The 20,408-nt window shown below is 36.7% G+C and overlaps 1 protein-coding gene across 1 annotated transcript in view; it reads left to right on the top strand.

Moving 5' to 3' along the window:
* The window catches only part of LOC131838338 (ankyrin repeat domain-containing protein 26-like), an 83,170-nt gene that overhangs the window by 51,018 nt on the left and 11,744 nt on the right, over positions 1-20,408 (top strand). The window contains exons 14-16 of the mRNA XM_059184301.1: positions 7,457-7,726; positions 8,376-8,590; positions 9,835-10,000. Of these exons, the coding sequence (XP_059040284.1) occupies positions 7,457-7,726; positions 8,376-8,590; positions 9,835-10,000 (651 nt within the window). The remainder of the gene's footprint in view (positions 1-7,456; positions 7,727-8,375; positions 8,591-9,834; positions 10,001-20,408) is intronic.

Consider the following 20,408-nt stretch of genomic DNA (forward strand, 5'->3'; position numbering starts at 1 on the left):
TGCTGTGAACGTTCATTTAGTTATTGTCTGGACATATCTTTTTATTTTCCTGCCATCACATTTTATCCTCTCAGTTAATTGGGTTGATTTCACCATCTCTCAGTCCTTTTTTTTTTTTTTTTTTTGCTAGCAGATGACATAAATGGCTTTTCTAACACAGAGAAGCTGGTAGAGACTTAGATAAGATGAGAAAACATAGGAATTTATCTTAAATGAAAGAACAGGATAAAGCGATGGGTCCAGAGATTGAAGTGAGACAGATGTAAATATCACGGCTGATGGAGGATTTAAAGCAGTGATCATAGGGACACTCACTGGACTTGAGAAAAGAACAACAACATCATTGAGACCCTTACAACAGAGATGTAAGAGTTAAAAAAGAATCATAGTTGAAGAGTGGAATAAATCAGTTAAGAAACACACCTAATGCAATGAACAGCAGGCTGGAAAAAACAGAGGAACAAATTAACAACTAAGAAGTCAAAGTAAGGGAAAGCAATGAAGCCAAAGAAGGGGGAGAAAGAAAAATTATGCAAAATGAGACCAGACCTAGGGAACTCAGTGACTCCATCAAATGTAATAACATTCATGTTATAGGATTCCCAGTAGAAGAAGAGAGAAAAAAGGTGTAAGAAAACTTGTTTCTAGAAATATAGCTGAAAATGTCCCTAATCTAGGGAAGGCAACAGACATCAAGATCCAGGAGACACAGAAAACTATCAAAATCAACAATAGTGGGCTAACACCAAAACCTATTGTAATTGAATTTGCAAAATATACTGATAAAGAAAACATCTTAAAAGCACGAAAGCAAGTCAGTAACTTCCAGGGGAAACCCCTTAAGGCTAGCAGGAACTTTTTCAGCAGAAACTTTGCAAGCCAGAAGAGAGTGGTATTATCTATTCAACGTGGTGAATGGGAAAAATCTGTAGGCAAGAATACTCTATCCAGCAAGCCTATTACTCAGAATAGGAGAGATAGAGTTTCCCAGATAAAAACTAAACGAGTTTGTGACTACTAAACTAGCCCCACAAGAAATATTAAAGGGGACTCTTTGAGTGGAAAGAAGAGACCAAATGTGACACTATAAAGGCAGGAAACACAAAAGTAGTAAAAATGAACATTTATATAAAAAATAAGTTTAGGAACTCAGGAAAAAATGATATAAAATGTAATACTTTACCTAAAGCATGGGGAGAAGAAGAGAAAAGAATGGGCTCAAACTTAAAGACCAGCAGCTTAATATAGACTGCTATATGCAGAAGAGGTTATATACAAATTATATATCAAAACCCACTAATAGTGGTGCCTGTGTGGCTTAGTTGGTTAAACATCTGACTTGATTTCAGCTCAGGTCATAATCTCAGGATTGTGAGATTGAATCCTGCACTGCACTCTATTCTGGCCATGGAGTCTGCTTAAGGTTCCCTTTCCCTCTCCCCACTCCACTCAAGCCCTCTCAAAAAAAACAAAACAAACAAACAAACAAACAAAAAAAAACACACTGATAAACACTCAAAGAGGAGAAAGAAATCCAAATATATCACTGAAGAAAACCAGTAAAACATCGAAGACACAAAAATGATCAGAGAAAATATCCAGAAACAACCACAAAGCAAGTAGTAAAATGACAAATACATATCTATCAATAATTACTTTGGATATAAATGGGGTAAGTGCTCCAATCAAATTACATAGGATGTCAGAGTGGATTAAAAAAAAGAAGAAGAAGAAAAAACAAAACAAGACCCATGGTATAAGCCACTTGCAAGAGTTTTATTTTTATCATAAGGACACCTGCAGATTGGAAGTCAGGGGATGGAAAAAACATGTATCCTGCAAATGGATATAAAAAGAAAGCTAGAATAGTAATACTTACATTGGACAAAATAGAGTCTAAAAGAACGACTGCAGTAAGAGACAAGAGCACTATATCATAATGAAGAGGACAATCTGACAGGAAGAAGAACTATCTATTGTAAATATTTATGCACCCAACATGGGATCACCCATGTACATAAAACAATTAATGACTAACATAATTGATAATAATACAATAATACTAGGGTCCTTTAATTTTATTATATATGTTTTAAATGAAATTCATTTCTTTTATTCCCACTTGCAAAAGTATCCATGAAGACAATGTACAATTCGGATATTTTAGGAAGGAATAGAAATAATCAATAGTTGGGTACTTTAACTCACCACTTACATCAATGGACAGATCAGAAAGTCAACAAAGAAACAGTGGCTTTATATGATGCACTGGACTAGATGGACTAAGGAGATATATTCAAAATATTCCATCCTTAAACAACAGAATACACATTCTGGAACATTCTGTAGAATAGATCACATGTTAGGCAACAAAACAAGTCTTTTTTTATTAATTTAATTTTTTTTCAGTGTTCCCAAATTCTTTGTTTATGTACCACACCCAGCGCTCCATGCAATACAATGCCCTCCATAATACCCACAAAACTGGTCTTAATAAATACAAGAAGACTTAAGTCATACCATGCACCTTTTCTGATCACAATACTATTTAAATTAGAAGTCAGCCATAGGAAACAATCTGAAAGACCACAAATACATGTTGGTTAAGTAACATTCTACTAAACAATGAATGGACCAATGAGGAAATAAGAGAATAAATTTTTTAAAATACATGGAAGCAAATTAAATTGAAAACACAATTGCCCAAACTTTTGAGATACAGTAAATATGGTTCTAAGAGGGAAGTATATAGCAATGCAGGCCTACCTCAAGAAATAAGAAAAATCTACAACAACCTAACCATAAACTAAAGAAGCTAGAAAAAGAACAACAAATGAAGCCTAAAGGCAGCAAAAGGAAGGAGATAATAAAAATTAGAGCAGTAGTAGTAGTAGGTAGCTCAGTTGGTTAAGCAGCAGACTCTTGATTTCAGCTCAGGTCACGATCTCAGAGACCTGGAATTGAACCCTGCTTTTGGCTCTGTGCTCAGCAGGGAGTCTACTCGAGGATTCTATCACTCCCTCTCCATTTGACCCTCTCCCCGCTTTCTCTCTCTCTCAAATACATTTTTTTTAAACTAGAGCAGAAGTAAACACTATAGAAACCTTAAAAAGACAAAAAATAGGAGAGATCAATGAAACCAGGAGCTGGTTCCTTGAAAAAATTAATAAAACCGATAAGGCTTTAGCCAGAGTTATCAGAAAGAAGAGAAAAAGGACCCCAATAAAATCACAGATGAGAGAGGAGAAATAACAATCAACACCACATAAATGCAAACAATTATAAAAGAATATTATGAATGACTATATGCCAATAATTTGGATGATGTAGAAGAAATGGATAAATTCCTAGAAACATATAAATTACCAGAACTGAAACAAGAATAGAAAATTTGAACAGACTGACAACCAGCAAAGAAATGGAATCATTAATCCAAAAACTATGAACAAACACAAGTCCAGGACCAGAGGCAAATTCTACTGAGCATTTTAAAGGAAGAGTTAGTACCTATTCTCAAACTATTCCAAAAAACAGAAAAGTAATCTGAGGGGTTTGAAGTGGTGGGGGGCGTAGGAGGTTGGGGTACCAGGGGGTGGGTATTATAGAGGGCACGTATTGCATGGAGCACTGGGTGTGGTGAAAAAATAATGAATACTGGTTTTCTGAAAATAAATTAATTAAAAAAAACCTTCAAAAAGTAGGTTTAGAAGGAATATACTTCAACATAATAAAGGTCATATATAAAAAATGCACGGGTAATGACATCCTAAATGGGGGAAAACGGAAAGAAAACTTCTTAGGTCTTGCTTCTAGTTATGGGCTTCTTCTCATTAGCACTGTTTGTCATTATTAAATTAATCTTAGGGGCACCTGAGTGACTAAGATGGTTAAGTGTCTGCCTTCGGCTCAGGTCATGATCTCCAGGTCCTGGGATCGAGTCCCATTTCAGGCTCCCAGCTCAGCAGGGAGTCTGCTTCTCCCTCTCCTCTGCCACTCCCCCTGTTTGTTCTCTGTCTCTCTGTATCTCTCCCAAATGAATAAATATTTTAAAATTTAAAAAAAAATTAATCTTAACCTTTTCTACTTCCCACTTAAATGGAGACCAATTTCTAATATATAAATTATGTATCTTATTAACTCTTTTTGCATTCCATTTTTATATCTGTTTGTTTTTTCTTAACAAACTCCCCAAAGTTTAGTGGCTTAAATAAATAACATTTATTTTGTTCACAAATCTACTGTTAGGAAAAGTGTGGCTAGGACAACTTGTTCTCTTCCCCTAGCTTCAGGTGGGGCAGCTGAAAGGCTTGGGGCTGGAACTGTTTAAAGATTTGTTCACTCACATCTGGTGGTGTTGATGCTGGCTATTGTCTAGGACTATAGTTGGGGCAGGCAGCCAAAACACTTACACGGGCACACCTAGACACTTTGTGGCCTGAATTTTCTTACAGGATGAGGGGCTAAATTCCAATCCAAAAAAGCTGCCTGAGCTGCAGAGCAAGGCAGAAGCTCTATTGTCTTTTGTAACCTACCCTTGGAATACACAGAGCATCACATTCACCATATTCTGTTAGGAGAAAGTCACAAAGGTAGGCCCATGGTCTTTTTTTTTTTTTTTTTTAAATGGGATGAATATTTAAAAACCTATGGACACATTTTAAAAGCAGCATGATTTAACCACTGGCCACAATTTTTTGTAATCCTCCCACATGAAAAATACACTCACCTCCCCCCTCCCATACCTCCCACAAATCTCAGTTCTCCATTGAGTTTGGGCTATCTTAATCAGGTACAGCAGGGATAAGGTGCCTGAAGTATAGTCCCTTGAGTGCAAGTCCCCTCCATCTGAACACTTGGGAATTAAGGAAGACAGTTCTCTACCACTCAAAATGGAACACTCTGGTAACCTGTTAAGGACTCTCCCATTGAAAGAAAATGGGTGGCACACTAGTCCATAGCAGTTTTGAAACACAGCCTGCAGCATGCTGTCAGTTCTTCAGTGAGGACTTAGTCCTAACCATGGGAATGCTTCTCCATGTTGTTTGCTTTACTTTTTGAGCTCTTGGTTCTGTCCTTTTCATGAGGAATGACCTGTATTTGTAGCTGCTTTTTCAGCCTGCTTCCTCCTGGTGGGAATTCTAAGACTCAAAGGCCCATTTTTAGTTTGTACTATCTTGGTCTCTTTTAGTCCAAGCTCGCAAACAGTGTTTTTGCTACGATAATTCTCTTAGTTTTTGAGTTTTCCATGATTATGGTTTGATTTCATGCCATTAGAAAGGCCATTCTCCTGGGTCTTTTGAAATAAGCTTTCACCTCAGGTTTCCTGTGCAGCTCTCATTTGACAATGCCTTTCAAATTCTCACACTCTTAAGATCCTTAAAGAAATTTGAGGCACACCTTAAGTCCTTCTCCAGTCTTAATAAAGGGTTTATAGTTTTGGTTTCATCTATAGGCCATGTCTCCCTGGATTTGCTTTTAACTCAGAAGCCATTTCTTTATTTTAGCATTATTTGAGAATATAGCATGTGGAGAGGCTATAAATGAGGAACAGATAGATGAACCCAGTAAGTCCTGGTTCCTTCATATTGAATAGTCTTTCTTTAGCTTATCTCTCTTACCAGTTTTACTTTCATGTGGTTTGTGGCACGAGTTCCTTTTCCGTCTAGTGTCATTTTCTTCACTTGTATAGAAGCCTTTTCTGTAAGCCCCTTCAAGGGACATCAGGTTTCCACTCACAGTCTCTTGGAAGCCCTTTTGGTTTTCATTCTTACTCTTCTCTACTTCTCACTCTTACTCTTCTTTCAGGTTCCACCCACCTCCTGGTTCAAAGAAGGTTTAGTTTCAGTTTTTTGGTTTTCTTTTTTAATGGCAGCACCCCATTTTAATGTCAGTATCTGTGCCAGTTATTTATTGCCGTATAATAAACCATCTCAAAACCTAGTGGCTGAAAACAACATTTATCTTGTTTACAAATCTTTGGACAAGGCTGAGTCAGACCAACTCATTTCTTCTTCATTTGGCATCACCTGGGATGACTGGAAGCTGGGAACTAGAATCATCTAAAACCTTGTTCATGCACATGTTTGGCTGTTGAGGCTGGCTTTTGGCTAGGATGTTAGCTAGGGCAGTCTCAGCTGGAATATTTGCATGAAGACTCTCTAGGTACCCTGGGCTTTCCCACAACAGCTGGATTCTAAGGGTGAGGTTTCCTAGAAGAAGAAAGTCAGATGGAAGCTATATCACATTTTCTAACTTCACCTTAAAAATCACACCGCAGCTCTGCCATATTCTGTTCACTAGGAACCAGTTACTAAGGCCAACACATATGAAGGGGAGGGATTGTCATGGTTTATAAACCCACCATATCCACTTGTCTTTCCAGTCATATTTAAAGGAAAGGAGTTCTTCCCAACTCAGCATCACTGAAACTCCAGCAAGTTTTTTGGTTGTTTTCATTGCTTAGTATATTCTCTTATTTTGTGGGAAGTAACAAAGGATTGTAACACTATCAGGTTAAAGTATTTTTTTTTTTATCCAAAAATATATGAATCATCTCACTAAATTTTTCCCTACTACTATTTTTCTTTTTTACTGAGAGATGTGATTTCTTAATCTTGTGAATCATTTCTCCTCAGACTGAAATTCAAATTAGCATAAGACATTTGTAATTCAGAAAAAGGCTTATGGCAATAGAATCAGCATTTATAGATTCATTAATTAGAGTCTTATTTTCAATGTCTTATTTTGGTAAGAATTTATTGGCTCAGACCTACATAAGTCAATATGGTATTCCTAAAACTTCTTTAAAAATTATGGAGTACATGGGCACCTGGGTGGCTCAGTTAAGTGCCTTTGGCTTGGGTCGTGATCCTGGGATGCTGGGATTGAGCCACATGCTTGGCTTCCTGATCAGTGGGGAGTCTGCTTCTCCCTCTCCCTACTCTTGTGCTCTTGCTCTCTTGCTCTCTCTCCCTCTCAAATACAGAAATAAAATTTCTAAAAATATTATGGAGTGTTAAGATGAGGGAAGGGTTAAGAGTCTTTCTACTAAGATGTGACTTACAGTTATCTTATGGAGGAAAAATCTGAAACAATCAGAAAAATAAAAGTATAAAAATTAAATACAAATGTGTGGCAAAGAGGATGACAGCAGAGATCAATTTTAGCAACTCTTAGTGGTTTGAATTTTGTTCTTCCTTTTCTGAGTTATTTGAGGTTCCGCATTCCAAGACTGTACTACAATATAGATAACGTTTTGTTGAAAATGAACTTATTTTAAGATTTGAACACCTGCCTGGAGCAGTCAGTAATGTATGTGACTCTTGATCTTGGGGGTGTGAGTTCAAGCCCCATATTTGGTGCAGAGATTTAAAATCTTTGAAAAAATTTTGGGGTCTTAGTTTTGCATTAGACTCTTTTCACTTTACTTCCAAGCTGTATTATTTTATTCATGCAGGTTGATGACCTTACTGCAAAACTGGAAACTGTTTCTTCAAGAAACCAAGTTCTTATTCAGGAATTATCATCTATGAAAGAATTACAAAGGAAATGTGAAAAGCTAGAGAAGACTAAAAAGAAGTTGGAACAACAAGTAGTAAAGCTCAGAAGTTCTGTAGAAGTCAACATGTTAGAATATAGTAAAATGGAACAATATAAACGGGATTTTGAAGAAACTATAAGATTGAACGTAGCAGAAAAATTAAAAGAAGTTGATCTATTTTTAGAGGTTAATTTATTTATCTATAAAATGTTTTAATTCATTTCACTGCAAATTACATTTTGGTTATATGCAGTGTAGAGTTTTCCTCTACTTCCTTTATAGCAATTTGGTAAATTTCTGGAAGCATTTGTTCCTTCCCTTTAAAAATTTCAGTTTTCATTATTATTCACACTAGTCGATCTTTCAGAATGATTCACAGTAGAAAGTAATTTTATTTTTTAAGACCAATTAGTATAAAACAAGGCTATTGAGAGGAAAAGAAAAAAACTGTGCTTTAAAATTTTTGATCATGGAGTACATGGGTGGCTCAGTCAGTTGCTTGTTTGGGCTCCATTCTGGGCATTCCTACATAAAAGAAATGGTACCATACTTGGATTATTCCTTTTTTAAATATTAAATATCTTTATTTATTTGGAAAACACGAGTGGGGGATGGACAGGTAGAGAGAAAATTCTAGGCATACTTCATGCTGAGTAGGACACAGGGCTTTATCCCAGCACCCTGAGAACACTATCTGAGCAGAAACTAAGAGTGAGGCACTCAGATGACTGAGTCAGCCAGGCACTCCAGGTACCTCAATTATTCTTAAGAAAGAAATATACTGTAATTACCCAGGTTGTAACAATTTTAAAACTATGCTTTTGATTTGCTTTAGATGCAAGTAGCATTTCAAGACAGCTTAGCACAGGTAAAAGAAAATAATTATGCTTCAGTAAGAAGTCAAATGGAACTCAGAATTAAAGAGCTGGAATTTGAATTATCCAAAATGAAAAAAACTCAAGATGTTACTAAAACAGAATTGGACAGATACAAGCACCTCTACCTAGAAGAAGTAAGACATCGAATATCATTGAAAAATGAACTGAACAAGTAAGTTAAAACAATCGTAGAAAGTAGAGTTAGCTTATTAATTTGCCTCTAACCCATAATTTTTATGGAGCCATGTTCATGAGATCAGTAGTAAGTGAAAGCCAACTAGATAGTATAATTTTGAAAAATGATGTTTGTAAATGAACTTATTGTCAAAATGCTAGTCCAAGTCAGTTTGCATTTCTCATTTTTTTGTTGTTTTAAATGATTTTATTTTTTCCCTTGCATATTTTCGGTTAATCTGATCTCCTAGTCTTTAAATTAATTGTTGGAAGGTTTATAATTTAGACAGCATATTATTATAAAATTGTCAGAATTAACCTAAATAGAAATGAGTTTATTAATATTTATTTATTAATGTTAGTTTATTTTTGGAAGAGTACATCTTTAACCCAAAATGTCAAGATGGAAGTGGAAGATTCCACCCCCAGTACCCTGGTATCTGTGTTATAACCTAATTGCCTCTGGAGCTGTTCAGTTCTTTCTGATCACAACTCTGCCATCTACTTGTCCTCTACCAATTGTTCGTCTAAATTTTTCCTCAGTGCCAAATGCTCAATCTCTCTGAGGTAATGTGTGAAACGTACAAGAGTGGTGAAAGCCAATGCTTGAAAAATGTCTTTGAGGGATTTTTAAAATTTTTATTTTCCTTTAAAGATTTTACATATTTATTTGACAGAGAGAGAGATAGAGAGTGAGAGAGCAAGTGAGCACAAGCAGAGGGGAGCAACAGGCAGAGGGTGAGGGAGAAGCAGGCTTCCCTCAAGCAGGGAGCCCAGTGTGGGGCTCAATTCCAGGACTGTGGGGTCCTGACCTGAGTTGAAGGCAGATGGTTAACTGACCGAGCCACCCAGACCCCCAGGATGGCTTATTTTTGCAGCTCTAAACTGGTTTACTAAATATAAGTATGTATCATGGCATCCCCAAGAATCTTTTAAGTACAACCATTCCAAAAGGCAGCAGGTATAACCTGTTAGGCCATGGACATCACTGATAGCCATTTCTCTCCCTCCTTAATTTGAATTACTTGTTATTTAGGAACCCTAGAAATATATGTACTTCTTTAGAACAGTTTTAAACCTATAATTATACATAGTGGGTCTTCTCTGTCACATTTACCATGTTAAAACACTATTTAATGGCACATTCTGTTTACTATTATGGAAACTTAAAAAATGCAAGTAATTTAGGACTAATTTGGGGAGAAATGAAATACTAAGCATTGTGTTTTGTTATCTGAACAGGACTAGTGCGGCCAATATGAGGCCAGCCCCATATCTGCCTTATGGTATAAATGTTAATAATAATAGCTCGCTATTCAATAGAGATGTTTCTCTAAGAGAAAACATGGTGATTCGTACCTCAAACTCAAGGCGTTCAAGTAATGACATCGATACTTACATCACCAAGGTTAGTTATATTATTTTTCCTTTTTTTCCTTGGGTTTCAGATTCCTGATATAATTTTTGTTTTTAATTTGGTAAAATTCTGAGTTGTTTAGCTAACTAATACACACTAAGTAAAAGTCATAATTATTTGTGCTAATAAAGAAATGAGACAGAAATTTTGATTTTTTTTCTTAGATCCTGGAACTCTTACTTTCAAGAGATACCTATTATAACCTTTATCAATAAATATAACTAAACTGACATATTTTATTTTTTTTTCAAGATTTTATTTATTTTAGAGAGTGTACAAGAGGGGGAGAGAGTGTGAGATTCTCAAGCAGACTTCCTGCTGAGTGTGGAACCCTACATGGGGCCCAGTCTCACAATCCTAAGATCATAACCTAAGCCAAAAACAAGAGTCAGACACTTGACAAAGTTACCCCGGCACCCCAAAATGGACACATTTTAAATTTCTTAAAAACCTACATCTAAATTCGATTTTAGAAAGTAACTATAATTGCTCACTAATGAAATGTATACTTAGATGCTTTGACTCAATTCCTGGTTGGCAATGGTTCATAACAATTTTAAAGTTCGCTATTACCCATTTTTCCCACCCCTATGTATAAGTGAACAATAAGAATCCAAACACTAATCACATATGGATATTTATTATTTAAAAGAGCCTATGATAAGTCCTTTTTATGAATTAAATAAACTTGTAATTCTAAAGAGATTAATTTTACTTTTTCAGTTGTGATTGCTGTCATTTTCTCACCTGAGAGTACATCCTTAATAGTTGTGTTACTTGGAGCATTTTTTAAAACTTATAACACTTCTATTTCAATTTTTACAAAATGTCCTGCTGAGCAATTGGTAGAGCATTTTCTAAATTGCTAAATCAAATCAAACAGATACAGGATTCTTCTTCTTCTTTTTTTTTTAGAGAGAGTGAGAGGGTGAGAGAGAGTATGTGCAAGCTGGCAGTGGGGGGTGAGGTGCAGAGGGTAAGCAGGCTACATACTCAGTGCAGAGCCTGATGCAGGGCTCAGTCTCAACAATCCCGAGATCATGACCTGAACCAAAGTCAAGATCAGATCCTTAACTGACTGAGCTACCCAGGTGCCCCACAACTGGAATTTTTAAAATTAAGTTCACATATATCTACCTTGCCATCACTTGAATGATTGATGACTAAGATGGGAATAATAGGGAGTCTTTAAGTAGCAGCTGGTTTCCATTGTGTATCATTGTTATTAAAATATCCATTTCAATCAATGTACATAGGTTTATGGTTTTGAAAGTATATTCATGGTCTTCCTAATGTAGACAAAAGTAGCATAGACTCATGGTAAGTGAGGCCTCAATCTTGTTCTTTCATTTGGTTTCCTTTGCTTTCCTTTCCTTTCATTTGCTCTCTTCCCTCCTAATTTGAGGACTTTCTTTAGTGTTATGCTTGGTTGCCTTTCTTTTCCTTTTTTGTATATTATAGATTTTTGTGATCACAATGAAGTTCATATATAACATCCCATGCATATAGAAGTCTATTTTAAGTTGATGGTTACTTAAGTTCAAACACATTTTTAAAACACTACATTTTTCCACCCCACCTTGTTTTATGTATTTGATGTCTTAGTTTACATATTTTTATTTTGTGTATCTCTGAACTAATTACTGTAGATACAATTGTTGTTACTACTTTTGTCTTTTAACATTCATACTGACTTTATAAAACTGATCTATTACTTTTATTGTATGTTTGCTTTTACTAATAAAACTCTTTCTTTCATAATTTTCTTATTTCTAGTTATGGCCTTGTCTTTCTTCTTTCTTTCTTTTAATCTATTTTTGAGAGCAAGCAAGAGAGAACACAGATGGGAGGGGAGGGCCACAGAAAAAGGGAGAAGCAGACTCCCTGAGCATGGGGCCTGGTGTGGGGCTTGATCCTAGGAGGTCCCTTAACCTGTCCTCATTTTAAAATTTTTCTTGTCTTTTTGTTTTTTGGCTTGGATGGCTTCTGCTGCCCTGTCCCATAGATCACTGATCTGTTCATCTGAAGCTTTGAATCTGCTGTTAATTCCCTCTGGTGTATTTTTCTTTTCAGTTATTGTATTTTTCAGCTCTGATTGGTTCTTCATTATATTTTCTCATTGTTGAAGTTCTCACTGAATCCATTCATTCTTATCCCAAGTTTGCTGAGCATTTTTGTGACCATTACTTTGAACTCTTTATCAGGGAGATTAGTTATCTCTGTTTCATTAGTTATTTTTCTGAAGCATTGTATTGTTCTTTCATTTGGAACATATTCCTCTATCTCTTCATTTTGTCTGACTTTCTGTGTTTATTTCTGAAATTGTTCTTTTCAGCTTTTTTCCCTCTTTAAAGTACGTTGCTTTGAATAATGAATGTTAAGTATAAAGTCAAGGAAGCAGAAACCATTTCTAAGTATTGTCTGATCATTTTTCTTGTTGAAACTATGGTGGAGTAGGTGGCAGATGACATTGCTCTTCTTTTTCTGAGTTGAGAACACAGGAGTCAGGCAGCTGGAGATAAGCTTAGTGACATGAATACATACTAACAACTTGGAGGATGTGGCTTAGGTATGTAGCCACATCGAACTTCCTAATACTTTATTTCAAATTAGGCACTTCCACACAGAGTTGTAAACGGAAGGAACAGATGTTTGATGCCCATCCCACAAAGATGAAAGCAGACCTCAATTCATGTTACTATGGCAGGCATAGTTTTGCAAAACAGAGATTTGGAAGCACATAGGCACTGCTTAGTCCCTTCTCCCAAATTCACCCACTAGGTAAATCTCCTTTCCTGTCATGAAGAAGGTAGAGAAGTGTTCTCACATGGAAATGAAGGTTTACCTATAATTTCTGAGTGGATTTAATTTATAATTAAAGTTAATTGTGTCTTTTGTACATATGAACTAATGGAGAAGCTAGATGGCAAAGAGAAATCTGTTCAGTGTTTTAAATTTTGCTATAAATAACTCACAACATAGGTAACACATTTGTTGATTGATTTTGATAAACCAAGTTTTATTTGAAGGAAATGAATAACTCTTTCAAGGGAGAATTTCCTTGGTTTCAGGTTCTTTGGTTCAATTAAAAATTTTCTTCTTCAAGTTCTCTGTCCCTTCAAGTTAAAAAAGTTTGTGTTTATAGGGCACCTGGGTGTCTCAGTGGGTTAATCCTCTGCCTTCGACTCAGGTCATGATCCCGGGTCCTGGGATCGAGTCCCACATTGGGCTGGCTGCTCAGCAGGGAGTCTGCTTCCTCCTCTCTCTCTGCCTGCCTCTCTGCCTACTTGGGATTTCTCTCTTTGTGTGTCAAATAAATAAAAATCTTTAAAAAAAATTTATGCTTATAAATTGAATATATTGACTGTTACTAATAGGAGTTAAGATAACTTCCTTCCTTTATTTCTGTTTATGACTGTAAAAATTATAGTTAGAAAGCTGTTTTCTGCCTAATGCCTTAACTTTATTGATCCACATGACAAAGGTTTATGTATTCATTTTCTTGGAGTTCTAGTTAAAAATGCATGTATTTTTCCTGCATATGAGGAAGTAACTCTCATAAAACACTAGGCTCAGTAAGACCTAAAACACATGCCTGGCTTGCAATGAGGTGGTTTTTTGACTTCAGGCAAACTACAATCTTTCTGAAGCCTTTTTGTCTCTTATGTAAAATTAGGGACTTTGACTAAGTTAGTGACTTTTATACCTCTGGGGGGAAAATTTTTTTTTTAAAAAATTTTATTTATTTTTTTGACAGAGAGAGATCACAAGTAGGCAGAGAGGCAGGCAGAGAGAGAGAGGAAGAAGAGCATGCCCCCTGCTGAGCAGAGAGCCCAATGCAGAACTCAATCCCAGGACCCCGAGATCATGACCTGAGCCCAAGGCAGTGGCTTAAACCACTGAGCCACCCAGGTGCCCTGGGGAAAATTTTTTTTCCAAAGAATAGAACTTAGCTTTTTTTTTTAATTTTTTTTATTTCCTTTCAGCATAACAGTATTGTTTTTACACCACACCCAGTGCTCCACGAAATCTGTGCCCTCTCTAATTAATACCCACCACCTGGTTCCCCCAACCTCCTACCCCCCCACCCCTTCAGAACCATCAGATTGATTTTCAGAGTCCATAGTCTGGGTATTTACCTTAAAGATACAGATATAGTGAAAAGAAGGGCCATCTGCACCCCAATGTTTATAGCAGCAATGGCCACGGTCACCAAACTGTGGAAAGAACCAAGATGCCCTTCAATGGACGAATGGATAAGGAAGACACGGTCCATATACACTATGGAGTATTATGCCTCCATCAGAAGGATGAATACCCAACTTTTGTAGCAACATAGACGGGACTGGAAGAGATTATGCTGAGTGAAATAAGTCAAGCAGAGAGAGTCAATTGTCATATGGTTTCACTTAGTTGTGGAGCATAACAAATAGCATGGAGGACAAGGGGAGATGGAGAGAAGAAGGGAGTTGAGGGAAATTGGAAGGGGAGGTGAACCATTTTGCATTAAACTTTATTATATGAAACAGAGACAAGTAGAGCTGTTTAGCTAAAGGAGAAAGGAGACTACACCTATAGACTTCCTTGTCCCTCAATCCTGTTATGTCCCATTGGACCCTTAGATTTCTATGAGCCATAGTTTGAAAACTAACAGTTATGAGAAAATCCTTCTAGTTGATAATTCTTTGAATTAAAAATTGCTGATACATTGAACATTGTTTTTCTGTGTATAATTTTCTTACCCTCCTATTTTTTTGATAAATGGAAAAGTATAAATAAAATTGCAAATGCGTTCTCCTTATTAGTGGACTTCAAGCTATTTCTACATCTAAACACAGTTCTCTCCTGGAAATAAAGGTCACAGAAGTAAATATTTAGTAAATTATGGGGGAAAAGATAGTAACATTACATTGGTAATTCCTTAAGTCATGTCATATAAAAATATTTTATATTTTACATAGTATTTATTAATGGTATTATAAAATTGCTTCAATAAAAGTTTTTCCCATCAAGTGGTATTGAGTTATTAGTTTTAAAAGGCTGTCTAGTAGTATTGTCAGATTATTAATTTTATAAGGCCTGAATAGTATGGTAATAGAATGGTATTCTCAAAAAATGTTATGATTTCTCAAAAAAAATAAAAATAGAAATGCAGTACAATTCAGTGATTCCACTACTGGGTATTTACCCAAAGAAAATGAAAACAATAATTTGAAAAGTTATATGCACCCCTATGTTTTTTGAAACATTATTTACAATAACCAAATTATGGAAGCAACCTGTGTCCATCAATAGATGAATAAAGATGTGATTGATGTATATATATATAATATATATATAATATATATTATATATATATATTCAGCTATAAAAAAGAATGGGATCTTGCCATTTGTGACAACATTGATAGACCTAGTATTATGCTAAGTGAAATAATGCAGAGAAAGGCATATACCATATGATTTGGCTTCTGCATGGAATCTAAAATCTAAACTACTAATAGCCTACTGGTGACTGGAAGCCTTTCTTATAATATAAATAGTTCATCAACACAGGTTTTGTACATTTATATTATATACTATATTCTCATAATAAAGCTAGAGAAAAAATGTTAATGAGAAAAACACAAGAGAAAATACATTAAAATACAGTATCAAAAAGAGTCTATGTGTAAGTAGACCTGCACCATTCAAACCCATGTTGGTCAAGGGTCAGCTGTATATTATAAGTATTCCCATTTAAAATTTTCTTACTCTTCCTGACTTGTTGATTTTAGCCATTCTGACTGGTGTGAGGTGATATCGCATTGTGGTTTTGATTTGTATTTCCCTGATGCCGAGTGATATGGAGCACTTTTTCATGTGTCTGTTGGCCATCTGGATGTCTTCTTTGCAGAAATGTCTGTTCATGTCCTCTGCCCATTTCTTGATTGGATTATTTGTTCTTTGGGTGTTGAGTTTGCTAAGTTCTTTATAGATTCTGGACACTAGTCCTTTATCTGATATGTCGTTTGCAAATATCTTCTCCCATTCTGTCAGTTGTCTTTTGATTTTGTTAACTGTTTCCTTTGCTGTGCAAAAGCTTTTGATCTTGATGAAATCCCAGTAGTTCATTTTTTCCCTTGCTTCCCTTGCCTTTTGCGTTGTTCCTAGGAAGATGTTGCTGCGGCAGAGGTCGAAGAGGTTGCTGCCCGTGTTCTCCTCAAGGATTTTGATGGATTCCTTTCGTACATTGAGGTCCTTCATCCATTTTGAGTCTATTTTTGTGTGTGGTGTAAGGGAATGGTCCAATTTCATTTTTCTGCATGTGGCTGTCCAATTTTCCCAGCACCATTTATTGAAAAGGCTGTCTTTTTTCCATTGGACATTCTTTCCTGCTTTGTCGAAGATTAGTTGACCATAGATTTGAGGGTCTATTTCTGGGCTCTCTATTCTGTTCCATTGATCTATGTGTCTGTTTTTGTGCCAGTACCATGCTGTCTTGATGATGACAGCTTTGTAATAGAGCCTGAAGTCCGGAATTCTGATGCCACCAACGTTGGCTTTCTTTTTCAATATCCCTTTGGCTATTCGAGGTCTTTTCTGGTTCCATATAAATTTTAGCATTATTTGTTCCATTTCTTTGAAAAAGATGGATGGTACTTGGATAGGAATTGCATTAAATGTGTAGATTGCTTTAGGTAGCATAGACATTTTCACAATATTTATTCTTCCAATCCAGGAGTCAGGAAATGACAGATGCTGGCGAGGATGCGGAGAAAGGGGAACCCTCCTACACTGTTGGTGGGAATGCAAGCTGGTGCAGCCACTCTGGAAAACAGCATGGAGGTTCCTCAAAATGTTGAAAATAGAACTGCCCTATGACCCAGCAATTGCACTATTGGGTATTTACCCTAAAGATACAAATGTAGTGATCCAAAGGGGCACATGCACCCGAATGTTTATAGCAGCAATGTCCACAATAGCCAAACTATGGAAAGAACCTAGATGTCCATCAACAGATGAATGGATCAAGAAGATGTGGTATATATACACAATGGAACACTATGCAGCCATCAAAAGAAATGAAATCTTGCCATTTGCAACAACATGGATGGAACTAGAGCGTATCATGCTTAGCGAAATAAGTCAAGCAGAGAAAGACAACTATCATATGATCTCCCTGATATGAGGAAGTGGTGATACAACATGGAGGCTTAAGTGGGTAGAAGAAGAATAAATGAAACAAGATGGGATTGGGAGGGAGACAAACCATAAGTGACTCTTAATCTCACAAAACAAACTGAGGGTTGCCGGGGGGAGGGGGCTTGGGAGAAGGGGGTGGGATTATGGACATTGGGGAGGGTATGTGATTTGGTGAGTGCTTTGAAGTGTGTAAACCTGGCGATTCACAGACCTGTACCCCTGGGGATAAAAATATATGTTTATAAAAAATAAAAAATTAAAAAAAAAATTTTCTTACTCTTGAAAGGTATCCTCTCACTGAATGCCCAAAATGGGGTCTAATGTAGGGTACCAAGTGTTGCCTGGGTGGCTTAGTTGGTTAAGTGACTGCTTTCAGCTTAGCTCATGATTCCTCGGTTCTGGGATAGAGCCCCACTTCAGGCTGTCTGCTAAGTGGGGAGTCTGCTACTTCCTCCCCCTCTGCCTCTTCCCCCACTCATGCTCTCTATCTCTCATTTTGTCTCAAATAAATAAATAAATAAATAAATAAAATTGCTGGCATAAACATTGGTGTTCAGGTGCCCCTTTGGATCAATATATTTATATCTTTGAGATCAACCCATAGTAGTGCAATTGCTGTGTCGTTGGGTATCTCTATTTTCAGCTCTTTGAGGAACCACCATACTGTTTTCCAGAGTGGCTGTAACAGCTTATATTCCCACCAACAGTGTAAGCGGTTTCTGCTTTCTCTTCATGCCTGACAACATCTGTTGTTTCCTGACTTGTTCATTTTAGCCATTCTGACAGGTGTGAGATGATATCTCATTGTGCTTTTGATTTGTATTAATTTCCCTGATGCCAAGTGATGTTGAGCATTTTTTTCATGTCTGTTGCCCATTTGTGTGTCTTCTTTGGAGAAATGTCTGTTCATTTCTTCTACCCATTTCTTGACTGGATTGTTTGTTTTTTGGGTGTTGAGTTTGATAAGTTCTTTATAGATTTTGGATACTAGCCCCTCATCTGATATGTTCAATTGCAAATATCATTTTCCATTCTGTATGTCATCTTTTTGTGTTGTCAGGTGCTTCCTTTGCTATGCAAAACCTTTTTATCTTGATGAAGTCTTTGTTTCCCTTGCCTTTGGAGATGTTTGTAGCAAGAAGTTGCTTTGGCCAGAGTCAGAGAGAATACAACCTGTGTTCTCTTTTAGGATTTATTTTAATTTTTTCAATTTATTTATTTTCAGAAAAACATTATTCATTATTTTTTCACCACACCCAGTGCTCCATGCAATCTGTGCCCTCTATAATACCCAACACCTGGTACCCCAACCTCCCACACTGCCGCCACTTCAAACCCCTCAGATTGTTTTTCAGAGTCCATAGTCTCTCATGATTCACCTCCCCTTCCAATTTACCCCAACTCCTGTCTCACATGTACGTCTTACATTCATTTTGAAACTTATTTTTGTGTGTGGTGTAAGAAGATGGTCCAGTTTCATTCTTCTGCTTGTGGCTGTCCAGTTTTCCCAACACCATTTGTTGGAATGACTGTCTTTTGTTCCATTGGACATTCTTTCCTGCTTTGTCACAGATTAGTTGACCATAGAGTTGAAGGTCCATTTCTGGGCTCTCTATTCTGTTCCATTGACCTGTGTGTCTGTTTTTGTGCCTGTACCATACTGTCTTGATGATGACAGCTTTGTCATAGAGCTTGAAGTCCGGAATTGTGATGCCACCAGCTTTGGTTTCCTTTTTTGACATTCCTTTGTCTATTTGACGTGTTTCCTGGTTCCATACAAATCTTATTTATTTGTACCAGCTCTGAAAAAAATGCTGATGGTATTCTGATAGGGATTGTGTTGAACGTATAGATTGCTCTGGGAAGCATAGACATTTTAACAGTATTTGTTCTTCCAATCCATGAGCATGGAAGGTTTTTCCATTTCTTTGTGTCTTCCTCGGTTTCTTTCGTGAGTGTTTGATAGTTTATTGAAGAGGCAAGTACAGATCCCTTGCCTCTTTGGTTGGGTTTATTCCTAGGTATCTTAATGGTTTTTGGTGCAATTGTAAATGGCTTTGACTCCTTAATTTCTCTTTCTTCTATCTCATTGTTGGTGTATAGAAATGTAACTGATTTCTGTGCATTAATTTTATATCCTGCCACTTTGCTGAATTCCTGTAGGACTTCTAACAATTTTAGGGTGGAGTCTTTGGGTTTTTCCACATAGAGTATCACATCATCTGCGAAGAGTGAGAGTTTGACTTCTTGCTGATCCAGATGCCTTTATTTCTTTTTGTTGCCTGATTGCTGAGGCTAGGGCTTCCAGTACTATGCTGAACAACAGTGGTGAGAGTAACCATCCCTGCCATGTTCCTGACCTTAGGAGTGAAGCTCTCAGTTTTTCCCCATTGAAAAATGATACTCGCTGTGGGCTTTTTGTAGATGGCTTTATGATTTTGAGGTATGTTCCCTCTATCCCTGCACCATGAAGAGTTTTAATCAAGAAGGGATGCTGTACTTTGTCACGTGGTTTTTCTGCAACTATTGAGAGTATCATATGGTTCTTGTTCTTTCTTTTATTAACATATTGTGTCACATTGATTGAGTTGCGGATGTTGAATCACCCTTGCAGACCAGGAACAAATCCCACATAGTCATGGTGAATAATCCTTTTAATGTACTGTTGGATCCTGCTGGCTAGTATCTTGGTGAGAATTTTTGCATCCGTGTTCATCAGTATTGGTTTGTAATTCTCCTTTTTGGTGGGGTCTTTGTGTGGTTTTGGGATCAAGGTAATGCTGGCCTCATAGAGTTTAGAGGTTTTCTGTCCATTTTTATTTTTGAGACAGCTTCAGAAGAATAGGTGTTAATTCCTCTTTAAATGTTTGGTCGAACTCTCCAGGGAAGCCATCTGTCCCTGGAGTTTTCTTTTTTGGGAGATTTTTGATGACTGCTTCAGTTTCCTTGCTGGTTATGGGTCTGTTCAGGTTTTTCTGTTACTCTTTCTTCCAGATTGCCTAATTTGTTGGCAAATAGTTGTTCATTATAGGTTCTCAAAATTGTTTGTATTTCCTTGGTGTTGGTTGTGATCTCTCTTCTTTCATTCGTGATTTTGTTAATTTGGGTACTTTCTCTATTCTTTTTGCAAAGTCTGGCCAGGGGTTTATCGATCCTATTACTTCTTTCAAAGAGCCATCTCCTAATTTTGTTGCTGTGTTTTACTGTACTTTCCA

This window comes from Mustela lutreola, chromosome 8 (genome assembly GCF_030435805.1).
Source record: "Mustela lutreola isolate mMusLut2 chromosome 8, mMusLut2.pri, whole genome shotgun sequence".
In the NCBI taxonomy this organism is placed as follows: domain Eukaryota; kingdom Metazoa; phylum Chordata; class Mammalia; order Carnivora; family Mustelidae; genus Mustela; species Mustela lutreola.